Genomic DNA, 23,015 nt, shown 5'->3' with positions numbered 1-23,015 from the left:
ACAGCCGGAGTTGCTCCGTCGACGAACTTTACGGTCGCAGTGGCAGCGGAAGATTTCGGCGTAGAGTTCTTCCGCATCAACATATGTTTTGCCTCACAATGACGGCAGTGGGACATATGCCGAAGCCATGCGACAGTAATAGCATGCATGTAACGATATTGGGTGTTGTATCCGCCATTAAGGTTCGGGTGTGGAGGCGGACGCTAAGGGGCTGGTCCCCACCATGTCACCCTTGCCACCGGATCACGAGTTGCGGAGTGGAGAATCTATCGGGTCGCGGATTAAGTGGCACCCGCAGTAAGTCAGATGATACAGTATTCTCACGGTCATAGTGTTCAAAACGGCAGGTCTGATATGCCTTGGTATAGTAGAGACGTCACGTAGAAGGGCTAAGTGATTATTGGGGATGTAAGTCCGCCTAGGATATTAATATTGCACACATACTACTGCATTATGCCAACTTGCTTAGAGGAGCTTTGCAGAGCCCAGCATTGCGCTGCTACCCTCGGTCGTGTTACCGGAAACTGTGCCATTGGCATCGGCCTGGTTTAACCAAGCAGCCTTCAAAGACCAAACACCAACACTGGCGGTTACTGTTTCGTTCAAGCCCGCCACCCTCAGCATCATCGTGTCGAGCGGTTGCGTAGGGAAGAAGACTGCGGTCGCACCAAGCTCGCCTTCGTTCAGGAAGACCTCAATAATGCTCCTGTCGATGATACCCGAGATCTTCCATGAACCCTGTCTATCGTCGTAAAGACCGGTGGCAGTGAACTTGTCGTTGAAGTAAGGGCTCTGGAAGGCCTCAGTCTTTCCACGGTCGAGCCAAACATCACCAGATGAGAGGAAGGTTCCACCTGAGATCGACTCGCCGGAAACCGAAGATTGGAAGGTGAAGCTAATAGATCCCGCAAGCGAAGGACCGCCAGTGAGTCCAGTGACATTGACTTCAAAGTAAAGTGCGCCCGACTCGACGGTGGAGTAGTCTACGAAGGCAGTGCCGTTACTGGTGATTTCAGTGGAAGCAAGCTCCTCTTCAACGATCGACATGATATTGGACGGGTACGAGATCAAAGACAGACCCTGGCGGGGCAGATCTTTGAGGTAATGCCCTCTGGGTACGGTCATGACGCTACGGAAGCCATCGCCGACTTCCTCACCAGCAGTGGGAACGACGTTGGTGTACTGCCAGTTGCTCGCCCAGTTGAGCGTGACCTGGTCTTCGTCGGCGGGGATACCGTAGAAGAACTGACCGGCGTAGTTGTCCTTCGCGAAGTCCGTGAGGCGTGTTCGGGCGTCATCAGCTTCGAAATGCGTGCCGTTGAAGTTACCGACGAAGTACTCCGTGATAGATCCGCCGAGAGGAGCTCCCGGGTTGATGGAAATCAACATAACATACTTGGACTCGTCGCTAGTGGAGTTCTGCACACGCATCTCAACCATGTTCGGGCACTCGTACTGCAGACCGGTGATGCCGTGGCTGGAGAAGTTGCTGGTCGGAGTCCAGTCGATCAAGTTAGGGCTTGTGAAGATGCCGATCTTGAAGTCGATGGGGTAAGCCACGACCATGACCCAGCTCTCAGTAGGCTCGTACCAGATGACTTTCGGGTCACGGAACTGAGTGGGGTTGGTTCCACCGGGAACGATAACAGGGTTATTCTCGTACTTGGTGAAGGAGTATCCGTTGTCGTGGGAGTAGGCAATGTGCTGAGTCTGGTTCTCGGGAACATTGATGGTGTAGATGGCGACTACGCCGTTGGTCTGGTTCGGGAAGAAGCCGCTAGTGTTGTTTTGATCGATGACAGCAGATCCTGAGAAAACGCCCTCGGTTGGACCACCAGGAAAGATGGCGATGGGCTGATTTGTCCATGTGTACAGGTCTTTGCTGGTCGCATGGCCCCAGTGTTGGTTTCCTGCGATGTTCTCGGTCGGGTTGTACTGATAATAAAGATGATAAACCCCGTCTTCGCCCAAAAACATGCCGTTCGGATCATTCATGAACCCAGCAGGCGGGCTGAAATGCACTTGAGGTCGAAGCGGCTCATCGTAGTCGCCTGAAATCGGGACCCCAGTCGGTACATTGGGTTGCGAGTACGTCGATGTGCTTGATGCTGAAGGGGCTGACGAATTCTGGGCATGTCCAACCGTGAGCAGGCCACCGATGGCTGCGAGTACAGAGAGATGGGAAGGCATGGTGAGATGATTTCCGGTCCGATGCCGATCAATTAGGGATATACCGCCAGCTTTATGCTTCTCGAAAGACGGGATGCATCCGGGACTAGAGGACAAATTTTCGCATCGCCTGTGATGACAAAATCAGATGTGGACGTGCCCCGCATGTCTTCCTCCATCTTACTCCGCTTATCACCCCATGGGTACCAGCATTTTCGTATCCGTGTACTGCAGCCGGTGGGTGCATGATGAGGTTGAGCCGGCATCGAGGGAATTGGGCATATCGGAGCTTCCAAGTACGTACCTTCTCCGCAAAACCACTCAAATGCTACGCTGCACCTAGCTAGATTCAGGCCTGGGGTAAACGTGCGTTCTCGGTTGCCCAGGTTTACTTTTAAGCGTTGGGTTAGGATTGATGGGACCGATGTGCAATTGCGTCAACGGACGTGCTAGCGCGGTGCGAAATCTTCCCGAGAAACATTCCATGCTCCGATCTTGTTCTGTCAGCAGCAGTAAATGAGGAGCGTCAGTGCGCCAAGACAGAATGTGCGGGAACAAGGCCACTAAAGCTTCAACTTCTTGTCCTAATGCTGGTGTTGTTGGAACTAATGTATTGGTATATGCCATGGCGACTCGCTCGAACGAAGACCAAGCCCCAGTCTGAGTCAAAAGCGCACTCTGTTCTTCAAAGCGCGAGCGCAAAATCCCAGACTTGTACTTTTCGTGTGCCGAAAGGCCCACCTTGCCTGATGAACAGGCTCAAGACGTTGAATTTGTCCAGCCTCTCTTCGTCCACCAACGGCTCACCAGCAGCGTTTGGTACCTCGGCCAACTTCTTCCAGTCGTTGTATGCTCCGGCGGCTGTCGCGGCCCAAATTTGCACAGTCATCTTCGGTTGATCTGGTAGGATCGCGAAGACGTTGTCGCCTACGGCGGCGATTTTACCTCGATAGGCAAGATATGGGGGCGTTGACAGACCAGGCGTCTTGATGGCGGTCTTGGAAAATTTGCCTTCTGGAGTTCGGAGATAATGGTAGAATTGCGCCGTCCCTGTCGAATTGTCGCGCATGAGGGCATGGAATCGGCCTTTCTGGTCAGCGCACTGGGCTTCTTGGTTGATGATCTGGCTGTTTTGTGGGATTGAATACACCTTGATTCCAGGCGTAGATGGCGTTATCGGCTTTGCTACAGTTTGACCATTAGTCTGTTTCCAACTCTTGCCATCATCCTCTGACAAGGCGAAGTAGAAGTCGTGGTTCGTCGAGGGAGTAGGTGTCTCCCTCACCGTCCACGAGACGAAGAGCTTTCCACCCTGGTTGCTGATGCCGTTGATGTATGCATTGTTGTCTTGACCTTGGAGGTATTTGCCGACCGCGCTCCACTGCGCAGATGTTGCAGAGTATCGATGTATGTACGAGTCACCGGCGCCAGACTGACCAATACGGAATTCCATCAGAAGATCGCCGTTGTCGAGGCGTTCAAACCGAGGGTATGTGAGCGGCGTCCATGGTCCGGTTGAGCCAGGCAGACTGTGTTGGACCGCTCCAAAGGCGCTGGCTGTCCACTGTTCGGGAATTGTTTTAGCGATCCCTGTGTTGCTCGCACGATAGTTGAGTGGCACGTCGTGATGATCGAAGCTCAGATGAATCTTGCCGTCGCCGCTAATGCCCATGCTGATAGTGTTGTGTTCGTCGAGCGTGGTTTGCACATAATCCGTGAATGCGAAGTACTGCCAATCACCCAAAGAAGGGTTGATTTTGCGCCGACCGAGGTTGACATGATGTTTGCCGTATCCCGAAGCTGTCTTGTAGAATGCGACGTATTGATAGTCGCCAAAGGTGGTCAAGGCGTGTTGTTGGAAAGCAAGGCCATTGAGACGGACTGAACCCTCCACATCATTCGTGATATTCCAGTTCTTGGTCGAAGTGATGGAGATCGCAGAAGAAAGCGTGACGCAGCATGCGAGTAAAGAAGAGAAAAGTCTCATGATTCTTGGCTGAGCTCTAAAAGAAAGGCTATGCTCCAATTAAATACATGCCGGCTACCACACAATGAGAGCTGGCGATCAAAGACGCGGATGAAATCTTCTTAGTGTCCATTTCTGAACCGTGTGACCACTTCGTGTCCCCTGAATTCTGGCTGGTTGATGGTATCCAGACTTGGTCGCCTGTGGAAGGTAATTCTTGCGGGTTGCATGGACCTGCATCGGCATTTCGGGCTATTGTCCCATGATGCGGGGAAGCTGGGGAGATGGCATGGTGTCACACGGTACCGGAACATGATTGAAGCGAAACACCCATCAGAGATATAGCACCGCATACAGGGAAAAGAATGAACAGATGACCCGCAGTTTACATTAGTCTCGGATTGAGAATTGAGATAACTCCAGCGCAAAGTAAACTTCCGGACCAGGAGGCAGGTATTCATCCTTTTACCCAAACGTAGTGCCAGTCTTTTTTCAATACGATTGATGGGAAGCCCGAATCCAATTGGAGCCTCAGAGCCTTTTGTCGCGGCAGGGATGTTGGCTAAGCAGTCACCTGGTAGTTGGGTGCGCTGCACCGAGGATTGCAGTAACAGTTGTGTATAACCAAAAGTTCCAGAATGTGTGTGAGATTCGAGCGAGGTAGAAGATTGTCTTCTTCCCACGCTTGCAGGTGCCACTGACGTGCGGCATATTCCGCGACGCGTCAAGCTCGTGTCGGAACCATTCCGAGCAGTCGGCGCCCTTCGCGTGTCACACCTCTCCAGCCACCTTCCAAGCCCTCATCACCAACGCGAAGCCCATGAGAAGCACCACCGTGCTCCATCAAGAGCCGCAGAAATGCCGTTCTTATGCGACAACGGCGCACTACACGCCTATCTCCGAGGAAAACGACACCAGAAACGGCAGGAGCAACTGCAGCCAAGGTCGATTCTCCTTGGCAAAGTACTCCAACCAGCGGAAAAGCGTCTTGACTGACGTAGCGCTATCGCCCAAAGATGGGGGAGAGCCATACAAAGAGAGTGGTAATGCACAAATTGGTGCTCTGCGCGCATTTGACAGCCTCAGCTGAGACCGGACGAAGATGCGTACAGCTTCAATTGCGCTCTTCGCAGCGTCTGCGCTTTCGCAGACTCAATACGGCGAGAACCATGTCAATGTAAACCTTGACTCGCAGCTTGTGGAGCAGACAGCTTTCCCAGCGCCAGATGTGACCCTTCTGAGTCCCGCGTTCCTGCCAAACGCCTCGTTTGATCCAGGTTGGTCAGAGGGAACTGAAGGCGCGACATCGCAATACAAATTAGGTACGTGAACGATGGAGAATGAACTCAATCATAGCTCTGGAAGCCTAACACTGGACAGAGGAGTTCATCAGCAAGCTTGCAGCGAAGAATCCCTCATGGATGACCTACGACGTGACCGACTTCCTGAGCGAAGAAGGCAAGACGTTCCCGTACGCCTACCTCTCTACCTCCGCATCGAACGCATCCTCTGGGTACACTACCTCTGGTAAATTGCGAGTATGGATTCAAGGATCAGTTCACGGGAACGAACCCGCTGGCGACGAAGCCACTCTGGCCCTTCTCGGTGCGATGGATGCCGACCCGACGTGGGCCGCCAGCTTCCTTGAGAAGATGGACATTATTGTGCTGCCGCGTTACAATCCAGACGGGAATGCCTACTTCCAGCGCACCTTGGCTACAAACTTCGACCCAAACCGCGACCACACCAAGCTTGCTCGACAGCAGACCCGCGACATCAAGCAATGGTTCAGCAGCTTCTCACCACACATCGCTATTGACATGCATGAGTATGGGGCTGGGACGCGATACTCTGGCAACTACAGTAACGCGGCCGATGGGATGTACAGCGCAGCAAAGAACCTCAACATCCATCCATCCATTCGCACGCTCGCCGAGACCGTCTTTGCGCCCGCAATCAACGCGTCTCTCCTCTCCCGAGGTCTGCGCGGAGAGCCATACGTGACGGCCTCGCGGACGAACCCGACTCCACGCTTGGACGAGGCGGGAACTGATGCAAAGATCGGCCGCAACGCCATGGGACTCACACAATGCGTTACGTTTCTCTTTGAGACGCGAGGTATCGGCATCGCAAGCCAGGAGTTCAAACGCCGAACCGTCGCTGGCTTGCAGATGATCCTCGGTGTGCTCGAGACTGCTCGAGATGAAGCTGCGGACGTGAAGAAGACAATCGAGGGTGCTATTGCAGAGGTTGTCGAGAGCAAAGAGGAGATCGTCATCACAGACTTCACAACCTACTCGAACCGCACCTATACTATGGTCGATCGTCGGACCGGCGAGGTTGTTCAACTCCCAATCGAATTTTCCAGCACCACGCCCGCAACTGCCAACATGACTCGCGCTCGGCCCGAAGGGTACATAATCCCCCGCGCGTGGGCTGACCTTGCCGAGCGTCTCAGGGTGTCAGGACTGGAGATCGAAACTATGCCCGAGGTTTTCCATGGAGAGGTCGAAGCATACAACATTACCTCTTCTAGCCTCGGCTCGTCATACTATGAAGGCGCCATCTTGAACACTGTTACTACGGAAACACTTGTTCAAGATGTCACGCTGCCTGCTGGCAGCTTCTTCGTAAGCAGTGCACAAAAGAACGCAGGACTAGCTTTTGTCGCGCTAGAGCCTGAGAACATCGACTCATATGTCTCATTTGGCATTGTTCCTATGGAGGTCGGCGACGTCTATCCGGTCTTCCGTCAGATGTAGATGAGACGTGATCTTGTTCTTATCCGATATTATTAGTAGCCAGACGTACGGATCAATAAGATTTAGTGAGTTACAGATCATCCATGGATTGCGGAAAGCGAAATGTCGCTCTGTGACGTTTGATCCCAGGGGTTTAGATGGCCCGTGCACTTATCATATATGACAACCCCATCTGATTTCACTCTGGTCTATCTTCCAATTTTTCTGAATGCGTCATGGCGTCATCCACACCAACGTACCAGCGCGCTGACTACGCGGAATCAGAACGCGTATTCTATGATTCCGAAGCTGCGTTTGATGCAAAGAAGCTCACTGCTGGCGTTCGATGCGTCGAATTTGGTCCGCAGTTTTACGTGGAACGGTAAGAACACTAGATGTATTGTAAATCAGTACAGATACCCATCATGTTCACAGGAAACATATCCAAGCTTTGAAGCAGTATACCAGGTCGCTCGAGGTGCTGCAGATGGATTGCAGTGGCTGGGACTTAACCAACGCCGATGTCAAGGTTATTACATCGCGCAATCCGCAACTCAGAGAAGTCCTTTTACACAGAGCATTAGAAGTCACCGATAAAGGCATCGTTCATATTCTTAAGAACTGCCCTTCGATCTCCATAATAAAGGTCACCGGACCCGAAATCGCGACTGGACTTGTAACTGGAAAGTTCGCTGGGTTTCTCAACCAGCCAGCCATAGTCGAATCACGCACAAACCTCGAAGCCATTTATCTTTATGACCAGGGAACGGATGAGTCGCTGATCAAAGGTATCTCCAAGAAATGGCGTAATCTCCTCATCTCCACCGGAATCACTATGGCATGCGGTGATGTATGGTCGTTCAATTGGCTTGGAGGCAAGTGTTTAAAAGAGGGGGAAGAAAGTACTCTTGAGGATATGGGATATCGGTTGCCAAAAGTAGATGAAGACTTTACAATCCATCCGTGGAGCCTCAGCTTTTCGCGCAAAGAGCCCTCGAGATCCGTCCAGGCCGGTGCCAACACGTCTGACATACCAGAAGGAGACAATTCCGACAAGAGTGAAGCGGGGAGTGACGATGATGGAGACGAAGACGACGACGACGACAGCAGAGCCTGGGCATCAGACGACAGTGATGATACTCTAGATTACGACCCTGAGGAGGAGACATACTTCCATGATGGTTACACCTGTCCGACGCGTCGGTCTGTGCCAGTGTACGAACCGTACCACCCCGCTGAAATCCCATTCTCAAAGACGCTGTACTTTCGTTCGAAGGAAGACTGGGGAATGCTATGGCCTGACGTTAAGCGTACTAGCATCCAAAGTATACATTTCACTGATGAATTCTGCGTTACTGAGTAAGCTCTGCCAGATCTTCCGAACTGACACCCGATGTGCTAACAGTATCATTTAGTAAGCATATCAGAGCTATTGCAACCGCCCCTCCCCGATTTCGCAAATCCCTGCACACGATTGGTTGCGGCTACGGGCGCGTTTCCGACGCAGCTGTTGCCAACCTCACGCGCGCCGTCCCACATCTCAAGGACATCGATTTCTTCGGCACGCATACCCTCACCGACAAGGCCATAATTTCCATCGTCAGAAACTGCCCCGGCATCGAGCGCATAGCTATAGCCGGTAGTGACAGGACACCTGGAAAAGTTAAATGTCGCGGTCGTCTGGTAGATGTCATGGAGGATCTGACACTTGCCAAGAAACTGCGGCACTTGGAACTATGGAATCAAATGCTTCTCATCAGGGGCGGCGTTGAGAGAATTATGAAAGCGAGACCGGAATTGGCGATCGTGGACGGTGTGACTGTGGGCGATAGTATGACGACCCGGATAGTTGCTGCACAGGCAAGTGGTAGGTATATGCGTGTATATCTTGGTGGACATCTGGACTTTGATCTGGATTATATAAGTAAACTTTGCAAAGTGGCAGATTATGAGTGGTAGACGGCTAGCTGGACCACCCCATTCAATGGAAAGACTGGACTCCTGTCAGAAGTGGATAACCTAGAAGTCTATAATGCCTTGAGATTTAGTCAAATGCGTTCATCGAACCGATCTAGGCTGCAGAGCACCTTTTGAATTGCTTCATTATTTGAGGTGGGACTGAGATTTCGAAGTCGTCATGAGGCAGACTCAAACAAGCCACTCCCTCCACCACGTCACCGACCTGTCCTTGGCCTTGATCATAGCCTCCCTTTCTCCCGGAACTTCCTCGTCGCCCTTGGTAAAACAGCCATGGTGAGCGTCTGGGAAATGTACCCACTCAACCGATTGGTTCTTCTTCTCCAAGACTAGTTTCTTGAACGCGTACAATCTCATTTCTTCGGGGAACATACTATCATGTTCCGGCTGCAAGAACATGATCGGCACATCGACGCCATCAAAATCCGCCTCGGTGAGCAATGACGGATGAGCGCAGATGACACAATCGACCAACTTCTCAGTCGCAAGACGGAGGATGGCCCAGCCGCCCCAGCAGTAGCCCACTGCGCCAATCTTCTTGAAGCCATTGGCGCGTAGCTCTTTGGCGCATGCGAAGATTTCTGGTTCGCGGACCTCGCGACTATTGCGCTTTTTGAAACCTTCGATATCCAGTTTGTCGAATTTGCCTGCTTTGAGCAGACCTACATCAAGTACTTCTCCGCCAAAGAAGTCAGGAATGTAGACTGTGACGTTTGCCTAGAGTGCGTAGCATTTTCGTCAGCACTATATCTCGAGGACAGAAGATGAATATCATATTGCTAAGATGAGCGTGAACGAACCTCTTTAGCAAAATGGTCTGCTAGAAGACGTGTGTTTCCGAATCTCCAGCCCAGGGCATCGTGGGCGATGATGACGGCTGCGTTGGGGTTGGAGCCGGTAATGTAGGTTGGGTTGTTCGCGATTGTCGCTTCGTGACCGCTTGGTGTACCGTTCCAGTCGAATGATTTAAGGCAGCACGGTTCAAAACCTCTTGGTGATGTCATGGTGTATGCTAGCTGTGTATTGAACGCTGACGGAGAAGAGGGGAAACGTGTGACGAGACTGAAGTTGCTTGACTTGGCGGACTAGAGTTGATTCGCCCATGATGTCTACTCTTATATTCTGTCCATACCTAAGGCGTCCCATCAATCTGAGATTTCCTGGGCACGTCAACCTACGAAAAAGCTGAACACCCTGGAGCCTCCGTTGACGTAAGGCTACCCACTTTGTGTGTTTCTATCTCAATGTAGTCTGCAGACCTGTTCGGCTTTGCCTTGTACGAGGTGTGGGTATGCATTTCCAACGTCAACATCGCTATGATGATGGACTTATCGCCAGAATGAGGACGGAGTTATCGCTGGCTGGGCGCGAATCAACCTCGGTGGTATTCCGGAGCGGAAGGTGATCTCGCTGCGATGCCGATACCGTGAAAACGGACGAACATCAAGGCGCGCGAAAATCCATTTGATTAGTAAACGAGGTTATGGGAGCTCGCGGCGTTCGGAGTTAAGCATGCGATTTACCGACGATGAATTGAACGGCAGTGACTATTCTCGTTACTGTACGAGTACAGATGCATGTTATATCGAAAATGGATCGCGGGGGTCGTTTGCGTACATCGACGCAGAAAATCGTACATCATGAATGTGAAAAAGAGTTAAGGAAACGCCTGTTGAAAGGCCTATGCGTCTAGTGATGCACCACAATAGCCCGCCCACCTAATGAGAGTGATGAACTTCTCATCCAAACGCCGATCCCATATAACGCCAATGCAGAGAGTCGTGCAAAGATAGCACATGATGCGACGAGTCAGGCCGCCTGGCACCCCAACTAGATGCCGAAGCTTTTTGACCCAGTACCATTTCTACCGCCTGTTGATGAGATTCAGGAATTCCTGGCGGGTCTTGTCTCTTGATCGCATGCATCCGAGCATGCAGCTTGTAGTTGTTGTAGCGCCTGTCTTCTGCACGCCGCGCATGACCATGCACAAGTGACTTGATTCGACTACCACAGCGACACCTTGTGGCTGTAGCATCTCGGAAAGGGCGAGCGCAACTTGTTTGGTGAGGCGCTCTTGGACCTGCAAGCGGCGAGCAAACATTTCAGCGATGCGAGCGAGTTTGGAGAGGCCGATGACGCGACGGTTTGGAATGTAGCCGATATGCATCTACAGAGAGGTCAGTAAACATTCCTTAGGGCAGGTACAACAGGACAAAGGACTTACCTTGCCCATAAAGGGGACCAGATGGTGCTCGCAGAGGGAGAAGATCTCGATATCTCTCACAATGACGAGCTCATCGTGGTCCTCGTGGAAGACAGCACCGTTGACGATGTCGCGCAAGTTCTCTTCATAGCCCTTGGTGAAGAAGAGTAAGGCCTTAGCATAGCGCTCTGGTGTGTCCAACAGTCCCTCGCGGTCTGGATCTTCGCCCAGACACTCAAGCATCGTTCGGACAGCACCAGACAGCTTCTTCAGATTGGCTTCCTTCTCCTCCTCAGTCGCCTCCTTCCTCTCCCGCGTACCCTTGCTGGGCCAGCTAAGCCCATCGAAGTCGATGGTGGGATGTTGTGTGTACGGGCTATGGGCGCGACTGGTCGCAAGTGGTGTTTGGGCAACGGCGCCCTCGTAAGGGTCTTCGGCGTCTACCTGGCCGTTCGCCATGACATGTCGGTTGTCAGTGTGCATGTTCGCGACCGAAGCCTTCGTGGGGAAATAGCTAGTCGGCCCGTCAAAGTTTACTGGCTGGCGCCCTCGGTTGGAAGTCTCTATAGCATGGAAGAGGTGCTCGCGCTCTTTCCTGTCGCGCGCCTCGGTGGTGAGCCTGAGGGGTGATCCGCCGTTCATCATGTGGGAGGGAACCGCGGATTTGGGCTTGGGGGTGTCGGCGTCCATAATCGCGGGGAATTCGTCGGGACTTTTTTAGTGGGGAAGGGACTTTTCAGACTGAGGAAGCAGCAAACTAGAGATGAGAGGATGACACAATGCCCAGGGAAACATGTTCGGCCTGGCGCATGCTTTGCGCAGGAGAATAGTTCGGAGCCCGGTCAGTATGACTACAAGGGAATAACTTATTCCTGCGCCGTCGAATGCGGATTAGCGTTCCAACCTAGCGATGACGCCACACCTCGTCGCGCTCTGACCAGGTGGACACGTGACAAGCGGGCAGCCGAGCAGCAGGAGAGCTACGACACTACCACGACCCTTCGCTACCCGACGCTTCATCATCAACACACGCCGCCCCGACCACGCATGGCATCGACCATACCACCAGCGCTCGGCTCGACATTCACGATTTCTAGCGATGATGCGAACGGGTGACAGACCGCCGTGACGGGGCCCGAGGGCTTTCCTTCAGTCCCCGCAGCTTCACCTGAGCAGAACAGCAAACGGCGCTTCCGCTTCAGCGCCGCCCATCTCCCTGTTCGACCCACTGCGCATATCATAGCGTGGCATTACATGATGATGCGATGTGCATCGAGGGAGGATTGGTCATCTACTGGCGATGACAGAGAAGGGCACAGGGTCACCAAGTTACCACGGCCTTGCTTGGGCGTCGTTCTACCGCCCTCGCGCAGTCGCGTACTAATCACGCATCGTGCACTATTCTTAACATATACTGTGGCTACCCCGCGTTGGGTAAAGGCAGTGTCTCCTCTACTTATCGTTACAACTCCCAGTTCCCAGCCCCGGCCAGGGCTACAATCGCCATACGACTGCCGCTCAATTGCGACATGCTCCGGCCTTTCCGAGAGCATGTCCAGATTCATATGGCTGCTCGTCTTTGGTGACCGTTCCAGGACGGCAAGTGAGCCTGGTTCACATATTGTGGCTCTTTTGTCTGGCGCCGTGCCATACCTTGCATCCAGGTCTGGTAGCTCTAGGCTATCGGGTGCGTCGACCGCGCCCCCAGCATGGGAACTACACCATCTTCCCTCCCTTGCGGAGCGCGAGCTTTCGCATGCCAATCGTGGTAACGTGAAAAGCCCAACGTCAATATGATCGCGGCGAGCTCAATTAAACTACAAAAGGATCGCATCACCTTTCTGGATCGGCCCAACCCCCGATAATGGGATATCTCGACTGATTGGTGTTTGAAGATATCGCCGTGCCCGAGTTGCCATGGCCTGATATTGAGGATTACTTCTCTACAGCTTCGGTCGTCAGGGGTTGTCTTTAGTAGGGTGGCGGGGTCTTGCTTCGCATGCGTTATGTAGATGTCGTGAAGCCATATGGCACACCTGGTGGACTGCAACATGATCTCCAAAATCTGAAGATGCGGAAGGGACAAGCCAAGATGAAATCCGGGAGCAGGCTGGAGTCTTGGGTGGCAGGGAGGGGTTTCCATGCACACTCGATGAGGGCGACTTGTCACGGGGCTTGGCGTTGTCGATAGCGGCAGACGAAAGACCGACGAGCGAGAAGGCGCTGCATGCGCAGCGTCTGCGGCCACGACAGCAACATCGAAAGCGCATCAACGGCAGCGCATTGAGGAGTGTGTTACAGTCGCAGCCGATTCTCTTGTTGTTTCTCGCTTTCATTACTACTGCTTCGTAAGGCTGAGAGCAGGGTGCCGGACTTTCTTGTTGTTCGGTTAGGCCGTGGCACTTTGACCCGCGGACCTCTTGATGCTGCAACCTTGCGCCTTCTGATGCCCTTCCTGCCTCTATGGCTGCCCTGCGACGGGCTCAGGATATAGACCAGTGGAGACCAGAGGACTCGTCTAGTAGGGACAGAGAGCGATCTAGGGACCGGTCACGGGAGAGGAACAACGAGGGCAGAACATCGTCACCAGTGCCACGAGCTGCCAGAGATTCTCCCAGACACCGCGCACACGACACCCACACGCATTCATCGGCCAGGCACGCACGGGGACGTTCACGCGAAAGAAGTTTGAGCAGAGAGCGCGCGCGTCGGCGCAGTCGCAGCATCTCTGGGGAGGACCGCCATCGAGCTTCGAAGAGGGAAGCCAGCGCAGACAGGGTTGCCCACTCGCATCGGCATCACCACCACCATCGCGACACAACTCCATCGTCGAAACGCCACCACCCGCGTTCTCCATCTCCACGAGGCTCCTCCAAGCGCGTGAAACGGCAGGGCAGTCGCAGCCCAATACGCTCTGCATCGAGGCCACGACGTGCACTTTCGCCGGACCGGCCTGCTGCGAGGGCATACTCCCCACGAGCTCAGCGTTCCGACCGCGATCGACCGCCTCGACGAACCACGCCCGACACGTATTTCCCGTCCACCTCGACTCGCCGCCGCTCGCCCTCTGCCGATACACACTACAGACCGGTGGCTCATCGTGCACGGAAAAGATCAGTTTCACTCGACAGGAGATCTAGGCGTGGAACACCGCCTCGGAGACTGTCGCCTAGGAGAACTGATCGAAGACCTATTTCACCCTTCGACAACCGCGGTGAACGGTCCTACAAGCCCTACAATACACGCGACAGGGCAAGGACTCGCAGTCGAGATTCCAGACGTGCTCGATCTCCCTCTCGTCCGCCCCGGAGGCGATCTCCAGGCCCAGTTCGCAGAAATTCGCCGCCCCATACCCACCGAGCCAGACTATCACCGCGCAGAAGTCGTTCGCCCCGCCCGCCCATTCGACGCCGTCCGTCCCGCTCGCCCTCTCTTACATCGAGGCCGCGTCAACGCCTGGATAAAGGAACAGACAGGGTCGCCTCACGTCGAGGCTCGCCCGCGCCGGGATCAGGTTACAACTCTGACACGTCCAAGAGTCGGGAAGACCACGGCAAGATGAGGGGAGCGTATCACTACCAGGGACGTGGTGGCTTCCAGCAATCCCCACCGTACCCTGCACAAAATCAGTATTCACCTCAGAATCAATCGCCCTATCATGGCGGCGGTCGAGGCGGTTGGAACGGTCCACCGTACCCCAATCAAGGGTGAGTTTCCATCCCATCGGCCTTCGGTCATCCACATGCTGACATCATCAGGTCTCCCACACATGGCTATACCCCAAATCAATCTCCTTACCATCAGAACCAATCTCCAGGTTACTACCCGAACCAACCGTACCCACAACCTGGCTTCCAGAACAGCCCCCATCGCGGAGGACATGGCGGCTACCGCGGCAACAACTTCAACGGCCCCGACCGCCGAATGTCAGGTCCTGGAGCAAACGCTCCATTTGGCGGTCCAGGCGGACGAGGGCGTGGCGCGCCTACCCAATTCTCCAACTTGTCATGGACGCCAGCGTCGGGCACTCGAGGCGGCCGCCCAGCCACTGAAGCGCCACGCCCACAGCCCGCTGTCGCGTCGCAAGTACCTGCCGACTCTGCATCTGTGGATGCTGATGACAACCCCTTCCGCCCGTCCAAAGATCTGCGTGTAGAAGACGAGGGTTCCAAAGAGGACAAGAGGATGGCACCTTCAAAGGCACCGACAGCACCGAAGTCAGGATTTGGTTTTTCGTTGAAGACCAAGAATCCAGTGCCACCAGCGAGCAAAGCAAAGCCTGGAGTGGAAGAGCCTGAGAAGCCTGCGCCTGCTTCCAAAGAGTCTCTTCTTGACCCCAAAGCAAAGGCGGCAGCGGCAGCGGCAGCAGCACGTGAAGCTTCCCCACGTCACTCAGAAGCACGAAGCGATCGAGATCGGGACGCGAGGGACAGAGGTTACGACAGTGGCCGCGACCGAGACAACAGGGAACGAGACCGTCGATATGACAACTACTACGATCGAAAACCTGCCTATCGAGACCCTCGCGATAGAGACACCCGAGATCTACGAGACACGCGTGAGCCCTACTATCGCGGCAAAGAGCGAGATTTCCGAGACCCACGAGACAGAGATATGCGAGATCCGAGAGATGCACGAGACCCGCGCGATATCCGTGACCGCGATCCCAGAGATATGCGCGATCCGAGAGATCGTAGAGAGCCATACCCACCCCGACGACCTGACGATAGACGATTCGACCCACGGCCTGACACACGACCAGCGCGAAAGTCACCACCCCCTCAGATACCCAAGACTAAGATCGTTATGAGGAAGCGCATGAAACCTCGGCCTACGCTGGTTCCTGAACATGCAGCTTCAGAGTCTGTATATTACCGGAAGCCCGGTAACGAATCGGTGGTTGGATCCGGCACCTACGGAAAGGTCTTCAAGGGAGTCCATGTCTATACGAAGGATATGGTAGCTCTCAAGAAGATTCGTATGGAGGGCGAACGCGATGGCGTAAGAACACCCAGTGCTAGGCAGTGACATAACGCTAACAACTACCAGTTCCCTGTTACGGCCATCCGTGAGGTCAAACTTCTGCAATCTCTTAATCACGCCAACATCGTTAATCTCCGAGAAGTCATGGTTGAGAAGAACGACTGCTACATGGTCTTCGAATACCTTTCCCACGATCTTACCGGTCTTTTGAACCACCCGACCTTCAAGCTCGAACAAGCACACAAGAAGGACCTGGCCAAACAGCTCTTTGAAGGCCTGGATTACCTCCACCGCCGCGGCGTTTTACATCGAGACATTAAGGCTGCGAACATCCTTGTATCCAATACCGGACAACTGAAACTGGCAGATTTCGGTCTTGCACGTTTCTACGCGAAAAGCAGTAAGCTCGACTACACCAACCGGGTCATTACCATCTGGTACCGATCACCGGAGCTGTTGCTGGGAGAAACACAGTATGGGCCAGCAGTCGACATCTGGTCAGCTGCCTGCGTACTGGTCGAGATCTTTACCCGGCACGCTATCTTCCCTGGTGATGGCGGCGAGATCAATCAGCTGGACAAGATTTACAACATACTCGGCACGCCCACTGTGCAGGACTGGCCTGGCATTGTTGACATGCAGTGGTTTGAACTGCTACGGCCAACCGAGCGAAAACAGTCGACTTTTGAGGAGAAGTACAAGGACCGCGTTAGTCCTATGGCCTTTGAGCTTCTCCAGGCAATGTTCCTGTTCGATCCCAATGCGCGACCCACCGCCGCCGACGTGCTCGAGCATCCTTTCTTCACGAGCGAAGCCCCGCCATCGAAACGTGCCGACGCGCTGAAGGAGCTGGAGGGTGACTGGCACGAGTTCGAGAGCAAGGCTCTTCGGAAGGAAAAGGAGAAGCAGGACAAAGAGGCGCGGCGTGTTGCGCGGGAAGAGAAGGATACTGCAAGGAAGGACGAGGGTAAAAGACGCGCCGAGGCAAATGCTGGCGAGGAAAGGGACGCGAAGCGAGCGAAGAGCGGTGATGTTACGGCGTAGAATGCTGGAACTTCCCAACCGAAGCCGCGACGGCGCAGCTAATTAGATGGCGTAATATTTGTATGGATAGAGGTATATTCGTTCTTCGCGCGACTTTTGGAATGCAACCACATGTATATTCCATATTCGAAACACTCTATCCTCATATCACGATACCTGTTGCCTGTCTTGAGATCATGTTACCGTCGACGGGTGTGCAATGTCAATGTATGGTACCTCGCCGCCGTGGAAGTACACAAATCTGGTGAAACCTCCAGTCATACTAGCTACCATCAGCGCAGCGTGACTGTCCCCCACAGTCTCACCCCCTACTATAGCCATCTTCAGCCTTGTCTTGGAAATGATCTTGGCCCGCTTGCGAGTGAAGCGCTGATCCATAAGCCACAAATGCTTCAGCCTTCTCCCATATTGGGGATTCCGTAATGCGGTACGCAATTGCCGATCTTTAAGGCTGATTGAACCGTGGCATCTGTCGTCACCACTTATGCTGATACGACCTATAGATCGGCATAGATCTAGTATATAAACTAGGCCTCTGTCGGTGACAAGTTGCGCGCTACCGAGCGAAATGTCCTTCAAACCAGGGTTGATGGAACAGAGTGTAATCACGTCATCGTCATCCAGAGGCCCTGCGTTGCTGCAATGTATCGATACAATGGTCTTTCGAAATGCAGGTGGTGCCGATGCCAACGCCTCAAGATGTGATCTAGCCACGGCCATAATCGTCAGTACCAAGTACATCATTTGTTTAATCATAATAAAGTATGAAATCGCTTACCTTTGCACGCGAAACCCGGGTCCGAAGTATACTTTCCAAATACCGGTGCGTAACGCGTCTGCATACCATCGTTGTTCCCACTGGTCCCAATTGCCGTAGAATAGAATACCCTCTGGATTGCCGAGACTGGGAAAGATTCCGAAATATACAAGACCACGCCTAGCTTCGGCCTTTTTCATGGCGTTTGTGGGATCCCAATTATTTGACTCATCATCGGATGAGTCGCGCTCATTGACGCATTGCTCGACTTCGACGCTACTTTCGCGTTGGTAGTATTCTTCCTCCTCCTCCTCTTCCTCCTCCTCCTCCTCCTCCTCTCCGCTTTCTTTATTTCCTTCGACTGTCTCGTCTTCCGTAGAACTCCCCTCGGAGCCGACCCCATATACTTCTTCGCTGTGTTCTCGTTCGACAGTCGCTGCATACCCTGCGGTCCTGGGTATCTTTCGTCCGGTAGCATCGGGGTACTCTGTGTCTTCGTGGTTCCGTTTTAGTGTATTGTTTTCTGGTGCATGGCCATGGTGCTGTGCGGGTTCTTGCGGCGCCTGAGGTTGGTCGGGAACATCACGAGCTAGTGGGATTGGATGGCAGACTTGCGAGTTCCACTTGTACGCTCCAATTCCAGGAATGTCTACGGAGCAAGCAATATAGTAGCCGTAGGGAGCGTTAGAAGTGTCGGGGGTACTACAAGGGTCTAATCCACCATTGCAGCACCAGATGTGGGCAGTTGATAGGAACCCACGGACAGGATGAAGTGTGAATCTGGCCTCGCATAAGTTCGGGGGGGTCGGAAGGAGAAAAGGAGGATGGAGCTGGTATTCAATCTCAGGAGGTTGTGGTGTACATTTCTTCCAACTTAATTCGGGATAAGAGTCTAGAGTTCTCATGTTGCGTTGTGGGCAGCGGGAGGAAGGATGTTAGAACTAGGTATGGGAACGGGATTTTGCATGATTTAAACTGCCTTGGTGTAGAGGTCGCTTGATCCTTCAGTCGCTCCCTGAGTTCGATAAGTGTTTCAAAAGCAAACCTTGGAATGCGTCTGGCCTTCGAGATTTCACGGCTCATGGACTCCTCTCGAACAGCTCTCGGTAAGCTTTGTGCCCCTGGTGGCGAAAAGACCCCCGGCGTGCGCGTCGTGCGCGGGGCATGTCTAGAACAGGACTGTCAATCATCGTAACAGAGACATGATGTATTGGGCGGATAAACATCGCGATAGCTGGTCTCATCAACATTGAAAGCGAGATATCGCTGTGATTTTGTCCTGAACCTCGAGTGTCGCAAGGCCGGGTTGATGAGACGCGAGACATCCTGCATGAAGGCTGTCACGCTAGCAGGAAAAGCGACTAGCCTGAGTCTCCCCCCACACCTCCCGCAGCACCAATCTCGTATCGTGATAGTAATATCCGAGACCATTCAATCATATCGTCCATCAAGGTCCCGGAAATGCTCGCCGTGGGAAGTCTGTGATGGCGTAGCGTCGATGTCAGCTGCAATGGTCGACGTTCGGCTGAATGCGGCGTAGTGCGGAAGCTCCTTTCCCGTATTTAGGCTTCCCTAGCGGACCCAAGCCCGGAAAATGCCAGACTATCTATGGAACTAGAAGGTTTTTGCTTCTGTCCACGCGTTATCATGATTCTTCGAGACTGCTAAAAAGATTGTCCCGTCGCACACATACCCACCGCTTGTACCCTGCCCCGGTGTGGCTGATTCACATCAAACTCGTTTCCATTACCTCTTTGGGCGTGCGGGCAGCTCGATCGGGGCAACATAATAACGATGGTATCGTGGCGGCCGGAGACGAGACTGGAATGGTTCTTCTTTGGCACTACGACAGTTCAGGCGTTTACGAATATTACGATACAGACGTTCGTATTTCCCCGCATAACTCACTCGCTAGATGGACTGTCTAACTAGGCCTAGAGTCATTCTTGTCACGTACTTGAATTGGGTAAACTCGGTCGCATACCAGGTTCCGATATCTTATGTCATCCCTCTGACCTTGTGTGTCAATTCATTGGGATGTCTCTTCCAGATCATCTTGACACTTGACGCATACCGGATCAAGAACCACATCCAGGTGTTCGTTCAATGCGCCGCCAACATATGCCTTTCCATTTCGACGGTTCTTCAATATGGCGAGACTAGACATGCAGTATCTAGGATTCTTGTTAATCACGACACGTACGGCACTCCATTCGCAGATGTTGATTGGCCTTTCTGGAAGAAGATCTCTCCTGGCTTGATGGTCTGTACCGTGGTCACATGTGTCAGCAGTGCCATTATGTGCTGGTTAGCGAGGGGCTTATACCGTGAGTTCTCTTGGGCTTTATACCAGCATGTCAGCCCTGACAAGAAGATGCAAACAAAATACGCTGTCTACCAGGTAAGACTTGCGTCATCTTCTTTACCTGACCATACTCACTCAAGCACAGATTTACCTCGTGCTTCTCAAGTTTACACCCTACTTCGTTTTCGCGTTCATAATCTTCTACGATTTCATCGACGTCCACTTCCAGGAGCCCGAGTTCTCATTGACGATCTCGATCATCCCGGCTACTCTTGTACATGTGGCTATCGCGGTATATTTTGTCCGGCATGAGCGTCGCATTGGACTGGCGTTTGTTTTGGTAGGTCACTCAACCTCGAAAGGACTGGCACGCGCTAACATCGCATCTCACAGCTTCTGCATGCCGCAAATATCGCATACCTGATCAGCAGACTCCTCGTTCTCTACGGGCACTCGTTCCTTGCTGATACTCTATTGAAGGATGAGATGGTTTTCTACCTCTGCGTGGGGGTGGTCTTTTCGACGAGTGCTCTCCTGGCCGGCTGCGTTTGCTTCTACAACTTCAAGAAAGGGCTCCGGCCAATCCTGTTGGGCCAGGTGCAACGAAAACCTCGAGCGCACGAGCTTGAGGACGACTATTATGTACAGCGTCTGAACTACAATGTGGTGCCGTTGGCCGACCGCGACTCACAAAGATTCGCGTTGGATTGATAAGTATGATAATCTATAGTATCTAATACAATGACATTGTTTTGCGTATCTAGCCGCGCGCTAAGCCCTGCTTCCCGGCACAATCCCCTTTCGTGTCTGATGTCCACGTATAATTTTCAGATTTGCTCGCAAATTTTCGCAGGCTTCCACGCTCTTGTCTTCCACCAGCTGATCTACAAGCACCAAATTACGAAGACGTTGGGCCTTATCTTCATTTGCAATCAATATCGCGTCGAGGTTACGCAAAGTCACACCACCGGATCGTCTCGTGAGTAGATCCCCACATACTTCAATGTATTCAATGGCCGGACAGAACTCGATAAGACTCATGATGGATTGGTCACCAATATTTGGAGCCAAATCGATTTGCACCTGTGTTAACTGCGCCATGTTCGCGGCGAGGTTGGTAATAGACTGGTCGTCTATCAGGGCACCGTTGCCCACGCGGATCGCAAAAATAGATGAACTGAATGCTGCTGGTGACCAAGCTAGCATATTGATGTCGGCACTGTTTAGATTCAGTATGCTAACAACAAATTCAATGACAGACGAAGACAACTTACACTGTGACAGCAAAGCTTGGTTCGAAAATGACCATGCGTATGCCTGTGCGACGCTGTGCCCTCTGCCATCGTCGCTCCCAATCCTGAGGACTGCTAAATCTGAGTGTGACAGAACCCGGAAACTCGAGGGGTGAAATGGGTGTGCGTGGATAATACGTTTTGACAACAATAGAGCGTTCGATGTCGTTCCCGAAGCGTGCTGAATCTTGTGCATGTATTCTACTTTCGCTTTTGACCTGGTTGACTAGCTCATCTTTGAACTCCGCCTCACTGCGGTCGCTCTGTTGCCTTTCGTCTTGGATATGCGTTCCACTCGCGATGCGCATGTCATTATCTTCATCGGCAGATATCGATGCCGGTCTTCTTGGTAAACTTCTCGCTACGCTAAGGCGGCTTTCTTGTTTTATCGTTGCTCCTGTGTTCCGCTCCACAGGGGCCCAATATCTGGATTCTGTCCTGGGGATCTCTTCGTCTGCAGTCTGTGCAATCCTTTCGGCTTTGATTGAGGGACGCGCCTCTTCTTCGATCTGATATCTTTCGTCGTCGTTGTCGTCCTCCTCTTCCCCGTCGGTCTCTTCTGGGGAACAATCTTCTTCATTCGAATGCTCTTCTCCGGTCTCTTCTTCGAGCTCATCTGCTTCTGGTTCTTCCTCCTCTAAGATATCTTCCTCTTCCTCGAGTTCATCTGCTTTTGAGTCTCCCTCCTCTGTAGTGTCCTCATAACTACCTAGACGTCTAGTATCAAAATCATCCAGACCGTCATCGCCAGATTCTTCTGCCTCAGAACAGCTCTCTTCTGGTCCAGTTTCTTCTGACCCAGGCTCTTCTGTATCACTGTGCGCAGAATCGACTAGAAGTCTAGCCATGTTTCGCTCTTCTCGAATTTCATCCTGAATCATCTGTCGAAATCGTTGAAGCATCTCCGTTTGAAGTTGTGTCGCAAGCTGTTTCAAGTCATCCAGCCTCGCTTGCTCTCTGCGCACCAATGCCACCCAGTCTATGCCTACGACATGCCCTCTACACCACTTAGTTGCGATATGTTCCGCGCCTGGTATATCGACACCAGCGTTGGACAGCGCCTCAGCCACAGCAGAAGTAAGCGCAATGCTCTGCCGAATCTCTAGTCCGTGTCTTCTTTTGGTGACGCTTCTCATTCGAGCTGCATCAATGGGTTGATTATCCAGCCGCAATTCATTCAGCAACGGCCATTTGCGCTGGTTTTCCTGCATGTTCATAAAATCAACGAAATGGCCTTTGATACATCCATTTCTGCTAGGCAAGCCGTGTATTCCAACAAACACGACAGATCGACAGTGTTTTAAAATGGCGATAAGTGCCTTGTCTGTCAAATTTGGTGCATATAAGTTGATATCGAGTAGGAGGTGATTCCGTGCAACAATCGCGCGCACGTCGCCGTCTGAGAGATTGCCTTCTCTGTCGCTCAACCAAAGGCGTTTCAGAAAGCCGGTATGAAGCTTTAGCGCAGTCTTCATAGAGCTAATGAAGCTGTGAGTCATGGCTTTCAGACAATGGACTTCTTCGTCGTCTGAACATACCGTAATATCAGAATGTCGCACGTCAGAAAAACATCATACA

The 23,015-nt window shown here is 52.7% G+C and overlaps 9 protein-coding genes across 9 annotated transcripts; 4 read left to right on the top strand and 5 right to left on the bottom strand.

Annotated features, from left to right (window-relative positions):
• Window positions 1-465: 465 nt before the first annotated feature.
• Window positions 466-2,190, bottom strand: J4E84_004086 (uncharacterized protein; the record flags this gene model as incomplete). Its single annotated transcript, XM_049386694.1, has 1 exon — window positions 466-2,190. The coding sequence occupies one exon, from the start codon at window positions 2,188-2,190 to the stop codon at window positions 466-468; it is 1,725 nt and encodes a 574-aa protein (XP_049245464.1).
• A 664-nt stretch (window positions 2,191-2,854) lies between these two features.
• J4E84_004085 (uncharacterized protein) lies at window positions 2,855-4,156 on the bottom strand (the record flags this gene model as incomplete). The annotated part of the gene is made up of 1 exon (XM_049386693.1): window positions 2,855-4,156. The coding sequence occupies one exon, from the start codon at window positions 4,154-4,156 to the stop codon at window positions 2,855-2,857; it is 1,302 nt and encodes a 433-aa protein (XP_049245463.1).
• Window positions 4,157-5,237: 1,081 nt separating this feature from the next.
• On the top strand, window positions 5,238-6,897 carry J4E84_004084 (uncharacterized protein; the record flags this gene model as incomplete). The annotated part of the gene is made up of 2 exons (XM_049386692.1): window positions 5,238-5,457; window positions 5,516-6,897. The coding sequence occupies 2 exons, from the start codon at window positions 5,238-5,240 to the stop codon at window positions 6,895-6,897; spliced, it is 1,602 nt and encodes a 533-aa protein (XP_049245462.1).
• Window positions 6,898-7,112: 215 nt separating this feature from the next.
• J4E84_004083 (uncharacterized protein) lies at window positions 7,113-8,239 on the top strand (the record flags this gene model as incomplete). Its single annotated transcript, XM_049386691.1, has 2 exons — window positions 7,113-7,258; window positions 7,312-8,239. The coding sequence occupies 2 exons, from the start codon at window positions 7,113-7,115 to the stop codon at window positions 8,237-8,239; spliced, it is 1,074 nt and encodes a 357-aa protein (XP_049245461.1).
• A 785-nt stretch (window positions 8,240-9,024) lies between these two features.
• On the bottom strand, window positions 9,025-9,857 carry J4E84_004082 (uncharacterized protein; the record flags this gene model as incomplete). The annotated part of the gene is made up of 2 exons (XM_049386690.1): window positions 9,025-9,570; window positions 9,654-9,857. The coding sequence occupies 2 exons, from the start codon at window positions 9,855-9,857 to the stop codon at window positions 9,025-9,027; spliced, it is 750 nt and encodes a 249-aa protein (XP_049245460.1).
• Window positions 9,858-10,717: 860 nt separating this feature from the next.
• Window positions 10,718-11,746, bottom strand: GCH1 (GTP cyclohydrolase 1; the record flags this gene model as incomplete). Its single annotated transcript, XM_049386689.1, has 2 exons — window positions 10,718-11,020; window positions 11,078-11,746. The coding sequence occupies 2 exons, from the start codon at window positions 11,744-11,746 to the stop codon at window positions 10,718-10,720; spliced, it is 972 nt and encodes a 323-aa protein (XP_049245459.1).
• Window positions 11,747-14,714: 2,968 nt separating this feature from the next.
• On the top strand, window positions 14,715-17,083 carry J4E84_004080 (uncharacterized protein; the record flags this gene model as incomplete). The annotated part of the gene is made up of 5 exons (XM_049386688.1): window positions 14,715-14,763; window positions 14,874-15,428; window positions 15,490-15,825; window positions 15,918-16,057; window positions 16,106-17,083. 5 exons carry the CDS (start codon window positions 14,715-14,717, stop codon window positions 17,081-17,083), a joined length of 2,058 nt encoding a protein of 685 aa, XP_049245458.1.
• A 2,551-nt stretch (window positions 17,084-19,634) lies between these two features.
• On the top strand, window positions 19,635-20,856 carry J4E84_004079 (uncharacterized protein; the record flags this gene model as incomplete). The annotated part of the gene is made up of 4 exons (XM_049386687.1): window positions 19,635-19,723; window positions 19,779-20,241; window positions 20,291-20,485; window positions 20,539-20,856. The coding sequence occupies 4 exons, from the start codon at window positions 19,635-19,637 to the stop codon at window positions 20,854-20,856; spliced, it is 1,065 nt and encodes a 354-aa protein (XP_049245457.1).
• Window positions 20,857-20,916: 60 nt separating this feature from the next.
• J4E84_004078 (uncharacterized protein) lies at window positions 20,917-22,339 on the bottom strand (the record flags this gene model as incomplete). The annotated part of the gene is made up of 2 exons (XM_049386686.1): window positions 20,917-21,364; window positions 21,420-22,339. The coding sequence occupies 2 exons, from the start codon at window positions 22,337-22,339 to the stop codon at window positions 20,917-20,919; spliced, it is 1,368 nt and encodes a 455-aa protein (XP_049245456.1).
• Window positions 22,340-23,015: the final 676 nt, after the last annotated feature.

The sequence above is a fragment of the Alternaria hordeiaustralica genome (assembly GCF_023758085.1).
Source record: "Alternaria hordeiaustralica strain BMP 2776 chromosome Unknown scaffold_6, whole genome shotgun sequence".
NCBI classification, from domain to species: Eukaryota; Fungi; Ascomycota; class Dothideomycetes; order Pleosporales; family Pleosporaceae; genus Alternaria; species Alternaria hordeiaustralica.
Note: the sequence above shows the minus strand (reverse complement) of the source record. Positions and strands in the feature narration are given on the sequence as shown.